Source organism: Anomaloglossus baeobatrachus, chromosome 3 (genome assembly GCF_048569485.1).
Source record: "Anomaloglossus baeobatrachus isolate aAnoBae1 chromosome 3, aAnoBae1.hap1, whole genome shotgun sequence".
NCBI classification, from domain to species: Eukaryota; Metazoa; Chordata; class Amphibia; order Anura; family Aromobatidae; genus Anomaloglossus; species Anomaloglossus baeobatrachus.
The window spans coordinates 17,131,432-17,149,571 of NC_134355.1; the positions used below are offsets into that span (position 1 = coordinate 17,131,432).

Sequence of the window (18,140 nt, forward strand, 5' to 3'; positions counted from 1 at the left end):
CAGGCCATGGGTCTTTGCTCCTCTCCTTCTCTTTCTCTCTCCACATTCCACTCTGTGTTCCCACTTGTACTACTGTGTTCCCACTCCTAAGACTCCACCCCCCCAGCCTGGCTTCGGGTACAATTACGACCTTGCCATGTCTGATCAGGTGTTTCTGAGCCTGGGTGTTGTGCTTTTGTGTGAACCGGTGATGACCTCCTCCTTACCCAGGATAAAATACCACATCTCTGAATGAGGTGCAGTACCTCTGTGGCGACTGAAGCCTCAGGGGCACCACAATAACCTTTATCGTAATTTGACTCGGCGTAGGTTACTTTAGTTCTAACCCTTGACTAAACAATGGAACTTGGACTTTTGCTACCTGAATAGTCGCTGAGTGCTTTGCATACCTCCTAAGGAAGCGGAGGGCAGAGTAGAGTGCAATTTACCTACAGACAGGAAGGTGTAAAGAGATAGGTAGAAATCCCAGCGTGAGTAGCACAAACCACGTAAAACAAAGTGAAAAGGCAATGAAAGTTCTGCTAAATAGTATGCCACCTACTACCTACAAACAGAATATAGGTGCAGAATGAAGAGCAAACACAGCAGAGCGATAAACCCCAGCTACTCCTACACTGACTGACATATACAACGGCAGTATGGCAGGACATCCAAATGAGAATCTAAAAAAAAAACAACCAAAAACGTTTTTTTTTACAAAATTAAGGCTGTTTGCATCACTAAATTTTGAAGGCTATAGTTTTTTTTTATTTTTCTGCAGATTATTTTTCGACAGAGTCATGTGACGACTTGTTTTTTTGCAGGATGAGTTGGAGTTTCTATTGATATAATTTTGAGTATTATTTTTTTTATAGCATTTTCTATTCTATTTGTGAGGCAATATCAAGGAGAAACAGCAATTCAAGATTTTTTTTTTTGTTTACTCCGTTCACCGTGTCATAAATGTGGTAAGGCAATTTTATTTTGCAGGTCACTAAGATTACAGCGATGCCACATTTATATAGTTTTTTTATGTTTTGCTGCTCTTACACCATTAATAGTTCTGAGTATTCTGAGAGCTTTAGCTTTGTTATTTTTTTCACTGACGGAGCTGTATGGCGGCTTGTTTTTTTTTTGAAGGACAAGATGAGATTTTCAGCAGTAACATTTTTATTTATGACTATTTTATCGCGTTTTATTCCACTTTTTATCACCTGTATGATGAAAAGACATTGTTTTTTTTACTACATTTCTTGTGTATTTTTTATGGTGTTCACTGAAGGAGATAACAAGTGTGACTGTTTTATAGATTGGATTGTTACAGACATGGAGACATCAAATACGTGTACTTTTTGGGTTATATTTTTTGTCTTTACATAAATGTAAATATTTATTGGTATATTATTATTTTTTTTCTGTTCTTTCAGTTTCCTCTTCCCGCGCGATCGCCATGACTTAAATTTACATCATAGGTCGTGAACCCCTTTGTGACCATGATGTAACCTGACGTCAAAGGTCGTGAAGGGATTAAAATATTTAGAAAACTCTTTATCATTTCCTTTACACCTCAGTAATACTTGTACTTAGCGTTGATATCACATAAGTCGGAGTCCGACCATCAGAGTGAATGCACAGGGGCTGCCATAAAGGAGGTCATCTTCAAATTGGCTCTCCAGGAAAGGAGACAAACTCTAGCGCATGGCGCCACCTATTGGAAGTAGCGATCCTAAAAGTCAAAAGTGGATTTTTAACAATCCTTTGAGTATGACTTAGGATATATGCCAGATCAGAATCCCAATTTGCAGACACGGTGTTTCGGGGTGCTTGCCCCTCGTCAGTGCAAAGTATGGGGGTGTCTGATCTGGCTCATGAGAAGCTATTTGGGGACCACAGGGGAACACTATTCTTCTTAAGGAGACTTTACAAGCCAGTCTGGCTGCCAGTAAGGGGACTTATAGCTGCAATGCCCCTCTGGGAAATATTCATAAAGGAAGTGAGTAATTGTCGTTACACACAGTAAATCCAAGATGGCAGCGCCCAGTGCTCCAGTAAAACTAGAATTAAATAAAAACTAAATAAACAGTGAGTTTAATTTTGTATTAAAAATACTTGATTTCATAATCACTATTATTAATACAAAAATAAAAAAGGCGACACCTTCCCTTTAAGTCTGGGGAAATATCATGAAAAAAGATGGTTGTATCGACCTACGGTCCTGTGCAGCATTGTCAACTTGGCTTGTTATTTTTTCTGGACACCTTATTAAGAAATCACGGACAGAAAATATTTTTTTTACGAACACATTGGAAAACCCTAATAAATCATTAATTATGATTATAAGTGATCTGAGTCTACAACCCATAGTTCTCATATCACTGATGCCTTCATTTTTTTTACGGACGAGACAAAAAAGTGCCCTATTTTCACGGACTGTCCTGGAATTTCTGGACGGTTGGCAACACAGGACCTGTGGTGAGGTCATGGTCATGTGATCAGTCACATGAGGAGGAGGAGCAATGCTGTGGAGCAGTACTTCCTGTCATGTGACCAGTGGGAAGGGCTGTACTTCCTCAGTCGCTACTATCTATCACATCTGTCCCGTGTGAAAGTGATCACATGACTGTGACATCATCACAGGTCCTGCAGTCACTAACGTATATGGAACTGATCACATGACTGTGACATCACCGCAGGTCCTATATGAGATTGTGCCTCCTTGTTTTCTCGGGATCCTTATGTACAGGACTCTTTACTAGACGATGGTCCTTTTCATCAGCGGCCTCCCAAGGATGGAGCAGGACAGAGAGCACATGGCGGCTCGGATATTAGACCTCACCCTGGAGATAATCTACTGGATCACTGGAGAGGTGAGAGCTTCACATCATGAGACTTATTCAAATTTTAGTTTTCACAAAGTTTGCGTCAGAGGTTTCTATTGTTACTAAAGTATCATTATCATTGCCTTTCCAGGGAGGGGGGAGATGAACTCTAGCGCCACCTATTGGAAGTAGCAATCTTAAAAGTCAAAAGTGTCCCTTTAACAAGCCTTTTCATATGACTTAGGATTTATAGTAGATCAGAATTTGCAGACATGGTGTTTCGGGGTGATTGCCCCTCGTCAGTGCAAAGTATGAGATCTGATCTGGCTTATGAGAAGCTATAGTGGGATCTAAGGGGAAAACTTTTCTCCTTGTGGAGACCAGCCAGACTAGTTTGTCAGGTCTCCGCAAGGGTAAAAGTTTTCCCCTTAGATATCAGCATCTCATAAATTTCTAAACTTTTGTAAACCAGCTGAATGGGGCTTGTTGTTTTTCTCTGATGAAGCTCCTTCAGACTGTATGGAAACATGATGGCCCACAGAAGAGAAGCTGAGGAGCGCCGCCATGAGTCCCGTATAGAAATGAGCTAACACTCAAATATTACAAAAATCTGCATAAATACAGATTTCTTTTTTAATCCACCATTTTGCCAAGCTGTAATTTGGCATCAGTAGGTAAAAAGAAACAAAAAATTTTAATACCTCATCGTCCACCTCTTTGGCTCCTCCGCTCCTCGCTGTCACCCATCCAGTCCGCGTATCTTCTTTTCACCGCCACTTGCGCTGAATCCCTGGGCTCTTAATGCCAGGTCGTGTTTTTCAGCTCTAATGAGACCTGTGCATGTAAGGTCACGTTGCATGTCGTGATATCATGACCTTAAACATAGGAATGAGCGGACCGTGGAGGTTTGAGATCGCCAGGTTCGGCCAGACGTTAGATGAAAGTGAAATTTGGGACCCGGAACCGCATATTGGTCAATAGAGACCCAAATTTCTGTGCTGTAATATGGCTGTAAAATGGCCGTAGTAAAGGTTAGGGGACTGCAAAATTTGGGCAACTGACTTGCAAACAAATGTAAATAGAGAATAAATAAAAAATGGCGTGGTCTCCTGCCTATTTTTGATAACCAGAGCAGGTAAAGTAAACAGCTGGGGTCTGCAACCATCAGCTGTCCGCTTTATCTTGGCTGGTTATCGAAAAAAAGAGGGGAACCCAAGCCAGGCAGTGACCTATGGGGCTTTGTTTGGAGAACATTCTCAGACAGAAGCTCCATAGAAATCGATGAGCGTCGTGGGACATTACACCTTTTGTATTACGTCAATATTTCTAGGATTTATTTTAAATTAATAAATTGCTGACGACATCAACCTCAAAACTTTTACCCCAATTGCCACTGCACTAGGGCAATCGGTAGGAGACGGTCAAAGCACCAGTATTGGCGCATCTAATGGATGTGCCACTTCTAGGGCGGTTTCGTTCTGCTATTTTTAGGCTGGGAAAGGACCACTAGCCATGGAACTTCCCAGCCTGGTAATACCAGCACACAACTGTCTGCATTACCTTGGCAGGTTATCAAAAATAGAGGTGACCTCACACAGTTTTTTAAAATTATTTTAATAAATAATTAAAAAAAAAAATGCCTTGGGATCCCCTCTATTTTTGATAACCAGCTAAGGTAAGGCAGACAGCTTAGGGTTGCAGCCTGCAGTTGTCTGCTTTACTTGTGCTTGTTATCAAAAATAGGTGGGAACCTATGTAAAACATTTATTTTTTTTATTGTTCACAGCGTACAGATATCTTCCCCATGCAATAAAGCTTATTGATTGGCTGTGCTGCATGCTTTCAACAAACTTTATTAGCATACGAAAACCATCCCAACTCTGAACTCGGACACAGACTTTTATTTGAAAAGTCATTGTTCGAGTTTGAGCCCCAGACACGCAGTGTTCATAATGAACACTAAACTTTACCGTTCGGGTTCACTCATCCATATTTATGCATGCTTGCACAGAACCGTAAGGCGGGCTTTGCACGTTGCGACATCGGTAACAATGTGTTACCGATGCTGCCGCGATAGTCCCGCCCCCGTCGCACGTGCGAGATCTAGTGAAAGCTGCCGTAGCGATTATTATCGCTACGGCAGCTTCACACGCACATACCTGCCGTGCGACGTCCCTCTGGCCGGCGACCCGCCTCCTTCCTTAGGGGGGCGGGTCGTGCGGCATCACAGCGACGTCACACGGCAGGCGGCCAATTGAAGTGGAGGGGCGGAGATGAGCAGGATGTAAACATCCCGCCCACCTCCGTCCTTCTCATTGCAGCCGGGAGGCAGGTAAGGTGATGTTCCTCGCTCCTGCGGTTTCACACACAGCGATGTATGCTGCCGCAGGAGCGAGGAACAACATCGTACCTGTCGCACCATCGGCATTATGGAAATGTCGGAGGCTGCAGCGATGATACGATAACGACGCTTTTGCGCTCGTTCATCGTATCAAAAAGGTTTTACACGTTGCGATATCGACTGCGACGCCGGATGTGCGTCACTTTCGATTTGACCCCATCGACATCGGACGTGCAATGTCGCAACGTGCAAAGCCGCTCTAAGTCCCGGCTCAGCATGAAGTGGTCCATGCTGTGGTAATAAGAAGATGGGACAAGGATGGGTGAGCGCTGGAGAGTCTAAATATTTTCATAAAACCCTAAAATCTATGTAGTAATCAGCCTCTCACCATACACAGGATCACAAAGTAGTGAAGACGTCATCTGGGGAGTGTGTGACCCTCCGTATGTCAGGAGGGCAGAGCAGGACCCCGAGTGCCATCACCGAGCCTCCACCTCATTCACTGATACATGAGCAGAAGATCCTAGAACTGACCCACAGGATCACTGAGCTGCTGAGCGGAGAGGTGAGCGCTGCCGGGAATGCTGGGACATTTATACAATACCGCTGCCGGGGGAGGGGTCTGCTAATGACGGCTCATTGTGTGTGTCAGGTCCCTATAAGATGTCAGGACGTCACCGTCTATTTCTCCATGGAGGAGTGGGAGTATCTAGAAGGACACAAGGATCTGTACAAGGAGGTCATGATGGAGGATCCCCCGTCCATCACATCCCCGGGTAAGAGGAGAGCGTCCTGGGCTGTATAGGAGCGGACAGGTCTGAGAGTCGTCTAGATTCCCCATCATCTGCTCATCACACACAGATGCGACGCCCTGGCCTATCAGGTCGTCACAGGCTAATGTGCAATCTGCCTTTCTGTGCAATATCCACCTCCTCCTTGCTTGTGGGTCCCCGACTAATGGTGTTGCCAACAGCAGTCAATCAAAGTCCTAGGTACACTCTGCACCACATCCACCAGACACACCAGTGGACGGCCTGAGTGGAATAGGGCCACCCACTTGGGGGGTTAGTTAAGGGGGGGTCAGTAGTGTCAGGAGCAGAACAGGAGGCAGAACAGAAGTAGCTCTCAGAAACAGAGGAGGTCAGGAGCCAGGCTCCTTGGAAGTACTAGGTGACAGACGGTGGTCTGGGCCTAGTAGGAGCTGGACCCCCGGTTGCAGGGGATCGTGACAAGGGGCACGGTATTGTCGAGGAGGACCGCCGGCGACCTTGCACCATCACCGGGCTGGGACCAGGGCACGACGGGATACGTGGACTCTAGGTCAGGGAGTAGCTTCAGGCAACCTGATAATTGACCCGACGAGAACGAAGCCTTCAAGATCCGTTCTCCACCCACTCCAAAATCGGGGTACTAGCGCAACGAGGGGGATAGGACTTTCCACCAAAACGGTCCAGTAAAAATCCCAAGTGTGAACCCTGAGAGCAAGCTCCCACAGTTAGCCATACTGGGGAGCGGGATCCGACTAGTTCCACATTACCGGGACCAACAGAGAAGTAACTTAGTGCCAGGAGGCAGGTCACAGATCACCAGGCAACACCAACGGGAACGGGACCCGAACTAGTTCCCCTTAGCGGCAGCGGTATCCAGAACTTTGGTTTAGCGGAGTCCGCTTTATGGACTGAGTGAGTACAAACGTGGCCCCAGCGCTCCTCACGGCACCCCCCAACGCCATCACCGAGTCTCGGGACATCCCCCCTACCCGTGGAGGGTCCTAACACCTGGCTGCCCCTGTCATCACCCCGGGTACTTTCCAACGGCAGCGGTGGTACTCCACCTTATCACACACCACGGGTGGCGTCACGGACTTTAACTACATCATCCCCTGTAAATACACTCCCCTTTTAATTGGAGTGGCCGCACGACCCCCCCCCCCCCCCCGTGTCCAGACGCCCCTCGAGCCACCGCGGGTCCGGATCCGAGCAGCCCGGCTGCTGACGCCGGGGCGGCACACAGACAATGTATTGATCACTGCCGTTATTTTCTACAGATGGATCCAATCAGAGAAATCCACCGAAGAGATGTCCCCGTCCTCTATATTCCCAGGATCGGCCAGAAAAGGAGGAAGATGTCCCCCGGGATCATCAGGTGGATGAGGTGAGATTTCTACAAATCCTCTACAGATTGATGTAATGAAATTTCAACTACTTCCTGGCCGTTGTGCCGGGTACTGTGTGTTTTCTTTGATATCAGCTGTAGTCAGCAGTGGCGGCGTGATAAAATTGTACGATAATACAGCGATCAGCTTTTCACTGTAAGGCCGGGGCCACATGGGGATTTGTGCGAGTCCTCGCATGACACTCGGCTCACACTGGCAGTACAGCGGGAGCTGAGTGTCATGCGACTGTGGTCCGATTGTGCGATCAGACCACAGTTGCGGAGGGAAGGGAGGGATTTGTTTACACTTGTGTAACCCGAGAGCATTGCGATGTTTCTCTCGCCCCATAGACTTGAATGGGTGCGAGTGAAACAAGCTCGCATTGCCCTCGCAGCATGCTGCGACTGTTTTCTTGGTCCGATTAGAGCTGAGAAAATAATCGCTCATGGGAGCTGCCCTATAGAGTAATATTGGTCTGAGTGGAATGCGTTTTTTTTTTTTTTATCGCACTCCACTCGCTCCTTATTACTCGCTGTGTGTGCTAGGCCTAAGGGTCATTACATAGGACAAGAGCAACGGCGTCTCTAGTTGGAGGAAAGAAGATTTATTCTCCATTCATGTTATAAGGCTTCTGTACTGTAAAAGCAGTGATATAATGCTGAAACATCCAGATGATAGACCAAGAAAATTTCATGCAGAGGAATCAGAGGAACATTTTCAGTTAACTGGTGAAATACGTAATCTGGCATTCCATTTTCCTTCATGTCTTTACTGTGCAATTCTTGCAGGGAAGTTCAGATGGAACGATGAGTGGACTTGAAAATCTCACATCAGTGTCTGTGACAGGTAGGAGGCTTTACTTAACATTTCCTTATGTATGGGATCAGTGATAGTAATTATAGTAATCATGAAGGGTGCACAGTATGTTTCTATAGGTTGTCTTCATGCTGAGAACTCGGTGAGAATACAGATATGTAGTAGAATCCAGACTGTAGATGTTAGGATAAACCATCTTTTCATGATCAGAAAACTCTGAGAGTCACAACTGTGCATTAAAATTGTACTGGGTCAATCAAAATTCAGCGTTTCGCCATCTCAGCTTCTTCTAGGGCATGACCTCAGAAGAATATAAAAATTCAGTTAATGCTTCTAATTGAATATATCTAGTTAAATAAACATTGAAAATATGAAAATCTTCCTTCATTCTAAAACTTATTGCTCGAAATATATTGTACACAATTTTGTGCAAAAAAAGTACACCATAGAGAGGTCAATCTGCTAAAAGTGATCTGCCAGGTACAATAAACCAGATCCAAAATACATTGTTAAGGCCGCTTTACACGCTGCGATCTCGCTAGCAAGATCGCTAGCGAGCGTACCCGCCCCCATCGTTTGTGCGTCACGGGCACATCGCTGCCCGTGGCGCACAAAAACGCTCGGACCCGTCACACTACTTACCTGCCTAGTGACGTCGCTGTGACTTGCGAACCACCTCCTTTCTAAGGGGGCAGTTCGTTCGGCATCACAGCGACGTCACTAAGCGGACACCCAATCGAAGCAGAGGGGCGGACATGAGCGGGACAAACATCCCGCCCACCTCCTTCCTTCCTCATTGCCGGTGGAAGCAGGTAAGGTGAGGTTACTCGTTCCTGCGGTGTCATACATAGCGATGTGTGCTGCTGCAGGAACGACGAACAACCTGCAACAGCAACGATATTTGGGAATAGGGGAGCATGTTAACGATTAGCGATTTTGCACGATTTTGCGACCTTTTTTGAACGCACGTAGGTGTCACACGCAACGACATCGCTAACGCGGACGGATGTGCGTCACGAATTCTGTGACCCCAACGACATCGCTTTAGCGATGTCGCTGCGTGTACAGCGGCCTTTAGTCTTTCTGGAAGTAAAACTAGCTACCTATCATAGGCCTCACTTACTGACGTCATAGCAGTAACATATTCCACAGCACAAAATCATACATTATAGGAAATAGGCCCATTTAGATGAGATGATTCAGGCAGTTAAATGTCAAATTTCAGGACACTTCCTGGAAATTACATGCTGGCCCTTTAAGAGAAGGGCAGCAGTGCACACGCACTCCCTAGGAGCACTCCCGGAGGGTCTGTGGGGCACTCCCGGAGGGTCTGTGGGGCACTCCCGGAGGGTCTGTGGGGCGTGCACAGGTCACAGGAGAGGTAAACAGAGAACAGCCATGTGGAGGACCGCAGAGAAGCCATGCAGTGTGCTGCGGGCTGGTCATAGCGGTGAGTCAGTGGGCGTCTTTGCAGGGGGGAGGGCGAACAGTCCAGGGACATTGGCGCTACAGATTGTTTACTGGTCTATTTTGACATTTAAACAACAACATGGCAACAGAGCCGAGTTACTGGGATAATAATTGGAAAAGAGAACTTGTTAGAAGTATCAGTTACCAATTATTAGCCTGTCGAAAATTGACCTGAACAAAGTAACCAACTAATTAAACAATAGGCATGAGGATTCTGCTAGCAAGAGTTTATGATTTATGAGGAGAAGGGGTGATCCAAGAGGTAAAAGTGGATGTGTGTACAATGGCCAAAGCATGATAAAGAAATGCATATAAGCTGTATGAGTCAGTCACCCAACCTGTACAGTCCCAATGCATGTACAGATAAAGGGTGTGAGGGAATCTGTTGGATAGAAAGTTTATTAGGTGTAGAGGGGTGTAAGAGATGAAAAGTTAGATATGGGAATGTTACAGGCCTGCCAAAAAAAGATGTGGTCTTAAGGCACGGTAAAGGGGGCTTTACACGCTGCGACATCGCTAATGCGGACTCGTTGGGGTCACGGAATTTGTGACGCACATCCGGCCGCATTAGCGATGTTGCTGCGTGTGACACCGATGAGCGATTTTGCATCGTTGTAATGTTCAAAATCGCTCATCGGTGACACGGGGGTCCATTCTTGATTATCGTTACTGCAGCAGTAACGATGTAGTTCGTCGCTCCTGCGGCAGCACACATCGCTATGTGTGACACCGCAGGAACAAGGAAGCTCTCCTTACCTGCCTCCCGGCCGCTATGAGGAAGGAAGGAGGTGGGCGGGATGTTCTGGCCACTCATCTCCGCCCCTCCGCTTCTATTGGGCGGCCGCTCAGTGACGTCGCTGTGACGCCGCACTGACCGCCCCCTTAGAAAGGAGGCGGTTTGCCGGTCACAGCGACGTCGCCGGGCAGGTAAGTATGTGTGACGGGTCTGCGCGATGTTGTGCGGCACGGGCAGCGATTTCCCCGTGTCGCACAACAGATGGGGGCGGGTACCCACGCTAGCGATATCGGGACCGATATCGCAGCGTGTAAAGTAGCCTTAACACTTTGTATGTTGGGAACTAATCTGTCTGGGGTAGCACATTGTAGACATCTGGTCAAGTCCAAAAAGTCTTGGGTAAGCAGTAGGATGTTGAGTTCATGAAGGATGTTGCTCTTACATTCTGTGACACCAAGAGATGACCTGGGGCAGTTCAATGGAACGGACGGACACACAGGTTAGATGGGAGAGATTAGGTTTCTCACACGAGCCAGCTACACATGCTACAATACAGGATACCAATGAAAAAACCAGAGTATATAGCGAAACAAATTTTTTAAAAAAAGGATTTATTTTATTGAAAATATCTTTTTAAAAATACATTTTATAAGAGAGATATAGGAAAAAAGGGGGATTTTTTGCCACAAACCAATCCCTCCAAGAACCACTTGAATTCACATATGTGTGTATCACAGTAAACCACAAAATATTCACTAAAATTTGTAATTTCTCAATACATATAACATGCTAAAAGCAGGAAAACAAAACCCCTAAGAGAGAATTTTTGCACATCCGCAATGGGATATATTTTTTTGTGCAATTTCAAGAAAAGGGATATGAGAACCAAACAGTGGTTTGTAAACCTCAAAAATAGTAAATAGTGCTAGCACTTTCCCATAAAAAATATAGTATCAACAAGCAGATAAAAAATATATATATATTGCCAATATGGCTTTTCCAGACAAAAGCATTTATATAAGGATGGAATTCATAAATTTACTTGCCCATATAAGAAAAATAATGCCTATAAGGGAGATATACACAAGAGGGCAGTAAAATTCCAATACAACAATATGTAGCTATTTGTCTTAGAAGAAATATACAAATGCTTGTTTGAATATAGAGGGAAAAATGCCAGTCACAAAAAATATAAGAGGAAAACAAGATACCGGATCCACATGCAGTCAGGGAGAATACTGATACCAGACTGCCGAATACCAACGGAGAGTGGATGGAGGGATAATTACCCTGACGGCCGTTTCGCCTAGGGCTTCTTCGTGAGGGTGCTACAATACATAGACTATCACTGGCGCTGAACCGGAGGTGCAGCGCCAGGATATAGCGTGCAAGGAACCAGAATGAGGCAAGGAGGCTTAGCCCTTGACATCAAAGTTAGATAATAGTATAATGCTATAAGCATACCGAAAAACATTGAAGCATACATGTTCCTTCGGACATGTTTTTTTTCCATCTCCTATATAAGAAAGTCCTTGGTTACCCCTCTCCTCTCCACACACAGCAGTTTTTAATTGCAATGAGATGACACACAGTTAGGGTCATAGAGCTAGGGACCCCAATATAGAGATATACCTTGACGAGGTTTTAGGGCTCAGTTACATTGATCAATGCGATTGCTAAATATCTCCTTTTTTCTAATATTCATGGCAGGTATGCAATTCATTATTCACACTTCCAAGCTAGCAAGTGGCATTTTTCATTGTATGCTTCAATGTTTTTTGGTTTGCGTATAGCATTATACTATTATCTAACTTTGATGTGCAGCCTTATCCTTATAGAGTATGTATTTTTTTGGCTTGCACTCAGAATATATATTAGTGCTCACTTCAGTTATCCTATTTAGCCCTTGACATGACCAGTCCGGAAATGAGGAAACAGCAGCAAATACCGGCCTGGATCATGACACAGTCTTGGTAGAACAGTGAACAAGAGTGAAGGGATAGACAGACAGAGATTAGCGAGAAGATATAGGGTGATTTAGCACTGAAGGAAAGATTTATATGTATGAATTGTATTTTATAATGGATGGCCAAGTAGTGTTTCTTTTTTCAGGTGAAGATATTATGAGAGCCTCTGATGGACATCATTTTTGTTCTCCAAATCACAAAGTAGAAGATAACAATACCACACAAACTAATTCCATAAGTCCTAATATATATGTAGTCGTTCATAGCAGCAATCTGCCAACTGATGTCGCTGATCAGAAGATACCTTCAACTAATGAATCACCGATTGGCAAACAAATGCCTAGACAGAAGCAGGGGAAAACTCATTTATCTGGGAAACATTTTTACCAGAAATCTGATCTTTCTATTCAAAAAAGAATTGCCAAAGAAGAAAAGCCATTTTCATGTTCTGAATGTGGGAGGTGTTTCTCTTATAGGTCAGTTTTTGTTAAACATCAGAGGACTCACACAGGAGAAAAGCCATTTTCATGTCCTGAATGTGGAAAATGTTTTAGTCAGAAATCAAATCTTGTGGGTCATCTAAAAACGCACACAGGGGAGAAGCCATTTTCTTGTCCTGAATGTGGAAAATGTTTTAGTCACAAATCAAATCTTATGGGTCATCTAAAAACTCACACAGGGGAGAAGTCATTTTCGTGTTCAGAATGCGGGAAATGTTTTGTCAAAAAATCAATTCTTAGGGACCATCAAAGAACTCACACAGGGGAGAAGCCATTTTCATGTTCACAATGTGGGAAATGTTTTGGTAAGAAATCAATTCTTAGGGGACATCAAAGAATTCACACAGGGGAGAAGCCATTTTCATGTTCACAATGTGGGAAATGTTTTGGTAAGAAATCAAATCTTATGCAACATCAAAAAACTCACAGAGAGGAGAATCGATATTCATGTTCAATATGTGGGAAATGTTTTGGTCAAAGATCAAATCTTATTATACATGAAAGATCTCACACAGGGGAGCAATTATTTTCATGTTCAGAATGTGGGAAATGTTTTCACAAGAAATCAGTTCTTAAGGAACATCAAAGAACTCACACAGGAGAGAAGCCATTCTCATGTTCAGAATGTGGGAAATGCTTTGGTAACAAATCAAACCTTAGGCAACATCGAAGAACTCACACAGGGGAAAAGCCATTTTCATGTTCAGAATGTGGGAAATGTTTTGGCAAAAATTCAATTCTTAGGGAACATCGAAAAATTCACACAGGTGAGAAGCCATTTTCATGTTCAGTATGTGGGAAGTGTTTTAGCCAAAGATCGACTCTTGTTATACATGAGAAAAGTCACACAGGAGAGCTACCATTTTCATGTTCAGAATGCAGAAAATGTTTTGGCCACAAATCAGTTCTTCTTACACATCTGAGAACTCACACAGGGGAGAAACCCTATTCATGTTCAGAATGTGGGAAATGTTTTGTACAAAAATCGATTCTTGTTATCCATGAGAGATCTCACACAGGGGAGAAGCCATTTTCATGTTCAGAATGTGGGAAATGTTTTGGCAAGAAATCAAATCTTACGGAACATCAGAGAATTCACACAGGGAAGAAGCAATTTTCCTGTGAAGTATGTGGGGCATGTTTTAACCTCAGATCAGATCTTGTTATACATGAGATAACTCACACGGGAGAAATCCTTCACACACTATAACACTGCAAAGATGAAGTAATGCACAGTGCTACAAAACAAAAGGAAATAAAAAGTGTTACAAGCAAATGCAACTTTTTATTGTATTTTATTATTGTAATTACACGTTTTGTTGTACTAAAGTTGATTTCCTTTGTATGTATTGAAACAATACTTAAAAAAAAGGAAATTGGTTATAATTTCACACAAAACCCCAAAAATGGACTGGACAATATTGTTGGCACCTTGCCAAAATTATGGGTAAATAACTTTGTTTCAACCATGTGATACTTGTTCAAATTCACCTTTAGCAAGTAACAGGTATGGGCAATATGAAAATCACACCTGAAATCAGATAAAAAGGGGAGAAGTTGACTCAATCTTTGCATTGTGTGTTTGTGTGCCTCACTAAGTATGGAGAACAGAAAGAGAAGAGAACTGTGTATGTGTGTATATTTTCAATGGGGCGAATGGGGGGTGATTTGAACTTTTAGGGGTTTTTTTATTCTTTTTTAATTTTTTAAAACTTGTTTTATTTTACTAGTATCCCTAGAGGGCTATAAGGGTCAGCAGTCTGATCACTTGTTAATTTCTGTAGATCACAGCTGCACAGCTCTGATCTGCTGAAATGCTGCTCTTCTCTAACAGCGAGCCCTCTGCCGTCTGTAAGAGAAAGTGAGCCATGATACGTACAGGAGTCATCACACAACCCTGTGCTACCATGGCAACCATTGGCTCCACGTGATCACGTCACGTGACTTGTGATGGCGGCAGGTGAGAACACGTTTACCACGGCAGGCATTTACATTGCGCTGTCACATTTTGACAGCGCAATCTAAGGGGTTAACAGGCGCGGGTGGATCGTGGAACCACCAACACCTGCGAGGCACACGCCATGTGTCGTGAAGAGGGTAGAGCATAGTCAAATTTAGGTTTTCCTTCACCTGGGGAGAAAAATTAAAGTCTGGTGCCCCCTCCTATACACATTTTAAGTGGTTTGAGTAGTCGTTATGTGACCAATCATATGCAATTTTAATTCTTACAGTCACGTACTAACAAGCTGCTCTTCCTAATCCTCTCAATATTCAGTGAAAAGCAACAGCCCTTGCTTCATTGAGAGTAGCAGGATGAGAAACTAGTTTCCAACTGATTGTAAGTATGGGAATTGCATATGATGTCATGTCATAATTGCTACAACTTACAAGCAATGAAAATCTTGACAGTGAGCATATTACACACTGGTAGGACTTGGAATGTCACAGTGCTTCCATTTTTCAATCAAAGCTCCTAACATAAATGCAAATGTAGTAATCAATGTATCAGATAGCAAAATAATTTAGTAACATAGCAATATGTCCCATTGTAGGTTTGGTAGTTCCCCCTCGCACACACGCACATTGTTTTATGCTAATTGTCTGTGTTGTAAAGGTAATGTGTTTTAGGTATCAAGCACGCTTTTAATGTATGTGATAAAATGACTGCTGCTGCTAGTGAAGTGCAGATCCCCCTGGTAGCAGAGCCGGGACTAGTAACGACCAGCGCCACCTAGCAGTCAGGTAAAAGATGCATTAGATGTTAGATACGGTAGGAGGAGGAGTGGCAGGTGGCCAAGGGGGTTGGTTAGAGAAGGGCCTGAGGAGAGTCGGTTATGCAGAAAAGTTCACAGACTAAAGAAGCGGCATGGAGTATGGACCGATCAGGGACCACTAAGGTAACCTCCTAGAGGTCCAAGGCCTATGGCTAACCTGAATGGTCTCAGGGGAGCTATCAGGCTAGATAGCTGTCAGAGCCCAGAAGCGGTCAGCGGTGAGAACAAGAGTGGAGGAATAGAGGCACAGTTGCTCGGCAGCTTGCAGAGTAGTTCCAAGATAGCAGAGATAGGTCGAGTGACAGCATCCCAAAGAAACAGTAACCGCAGAACCATCAGGAGTAAGGTCATGTCTGTCCTGAGGTGAAAAGGAAAATAAACTGTTCAAGTTTTGGTTGACAAGAGTACTGTGGTGTCACGTGTTTGTCTACTGTGTCTACGTTGGGAATTGGATGCAGAGTGATGGACAGCAACCCGAAGAAAATAGTACGTGTTGCACATCACACCTGAATACCTAGACACACACTGACTCCCTCTGGTGAAAGAGTGTCCACACGCCCATAAGACATGGCATCGGTATCATCCTTCAACATGATCTGACAAATTATGGATTGCTACATGTGTTCAGGATTAGAGCCAATAAAAGTACAGAAATACATCACCAGAACCACCAATAGAACAGCACAGAAATGCATCACCAGAAACACCAACAGTACAGGAAACTGACAGCTAACTGACTGCACCTATTTATATTTGTCAGTTTCTTGGATGTGCTGGTCAGTTTTTTGATATTTGTAGTATACTCCCTTCTGAATGAGCATTCTGCCCACCAGCTAAGATCGTTTTAATTATAGCTATAGCTTTAACCTGCCCTTTAAATTGTAGGTGTTTAGCCCAGGCAGAGGCATTCAAAGATGGGGTCCCAACAAGAGGGTACGTCTTGTTGCTGGCTTTTAAGCTTATCATCACAGCGCTCGCTCATGATGGAACGGGTAATGCGCACGTGTTTTTGTAGAACCTTGCACTGATATGCAGAAATACAAAGAAATATCGCACCATTATGTAGAAAAATGGAAAGACAAGGAAAAAATAAGGAAGAGTTGTAAATAAGTACTCGATTTAAGGCTTCCAAAACTAAAATATTTATATAAGTAGAGCTATAAGGAGATTCAGATTCTGTGTAATGGTGGAAGCTAACCACAAGATGGCACAAAGTTCCAGGCTAAATTTTGCAGAAATGTGAAACACTTTACAGAAAATATACCAATCCGAAATACAATTTATATATGTGGATATTGGCATCAGATGAAAATAAACCCAATATAGATTATGTATTTAGTGTATGGTATGTATGTAAGAGACATAGTAATGCTAATTTAGAAAAAATCCTACTGGACGGGTAAATGATCCAATAGGACAGGTAAGGTTTCCTCCACATTTATTTCTGATGAGCAATGTAATAATACTGAGCCTAAAAAACAATTCTATGTTATGAAGAACGTGTAGATTTAGGTATACCCAAAGTTGAACCGCTTGTAAGTTATCAGTAATTTCTATTTATATGGTTTGTATTCAAAAACACTTGCACATCCACACGACAAAAAAAAAAGAAACAATTGGAGTCGTTCTCTTTATTTTCTTCTCCATCTTGTCCAGACACCATGATGACTTTCCACATCCACAGCTCGTCTCTGCAGACTTCTATCTCCAGTCTTCTGCAGCCTACCCCGACATGGTGTCTTTAAAAATAATGATATCATTATTGTGCTTCTGAATAAAAAAATATCTGCCGTATGTTTTACCCCTGAATAATTCTTCCACTCACTGCACTAAATATGACACCTACGTTGTCCCATAGTACATTGCCTCCACACTTTTGTTTTCTTTACCCTCTTCACAGTGTCCTCTCACACTGTGTTCCCCCACCTCACACTACACTCCTTCTGAAAACTATCCCTTCCGTACTGTCCCCCCACACTACTCCCTCTCTATACTGATGCCTATCTTGCTCCACCCAGTGTCTATACTGTACTATCTTACACTTTTCTACCCTGATACTGTTCAATCATACTTTTTCCCTCTCAAACTGTCATCTCACACTTCTCTTGCCTCATACTCTTCCTCACACTTCTCTCCCCAGATACTGTCTCCTCATTCTATTCCCCCCATACTGTCCTCACATTTTTATCCCCCCATACTGTCCCTTCACATTCCCCCTTACTGTCTCCTCACACTATTCCCTGCATGCTGTCACCTCACACTATTTCACCATACTGTCCCCTCGCACTATTCCCCCATACTGTCCCCTTGCACTCCCCACCCAAACTGTACCCTCATACTGCTTCTCATACTGTTTCTTCACATTCCCCCATACTGTCCTCTCACATATCCCCCTATACTATCCCCTTACACCCCCCCATACTGTCGCCTGACAGTTACCGTCCTCTTACACTATCCTCCTTCCCATTAACACTCCTGTTTCTTTGATTTCATTGGAACACTTCCCTTACCCCCAACCATCTCCTCTGCAGTGTAGCTGTGACGTCAGCAGCATGATCAGCTGATCTGATCACGCTGCTGACA

At 43.9% G+C, this 18,140-nt stretch overlaps 1 protein-coding gene across 1 annotated transcript in view; it reads left to right on the top strand.

The window, feature by feature from the left end:
• The first annotated feature begins 2,670 nt into the window (after window positions 1-2,670).
• The window catches only part of LOC142295898 (uncharacterized), a 57,528-nt gene continuing 42,058 nt past the window's right edge, over window positions 2,671-18,140 (top strand). The window contains 7 exon segments of the mRNA XM_075339016.1: window positions 2,671-2,846; window positions 5,537-5,704; window positions 5,792-5,915; window positions 7,187-7,293; window positions 8,083-8,140; window positions 12,429-13,550; window positions 13,719-13,913. Of these exon segments, the coding sequence (XP_075195131.1) occupies window positions 2,739-2,846; window positions 5,537-5,704; window positions 5,792-5,915; window positions 7,187-7,293; window positions 8,083-8,140; window positions 12,429-13,550; window positions 13,719-13,913 (1,882 nt within the window). The 5' untranslated portion in view covers window positions 2,671-2,738.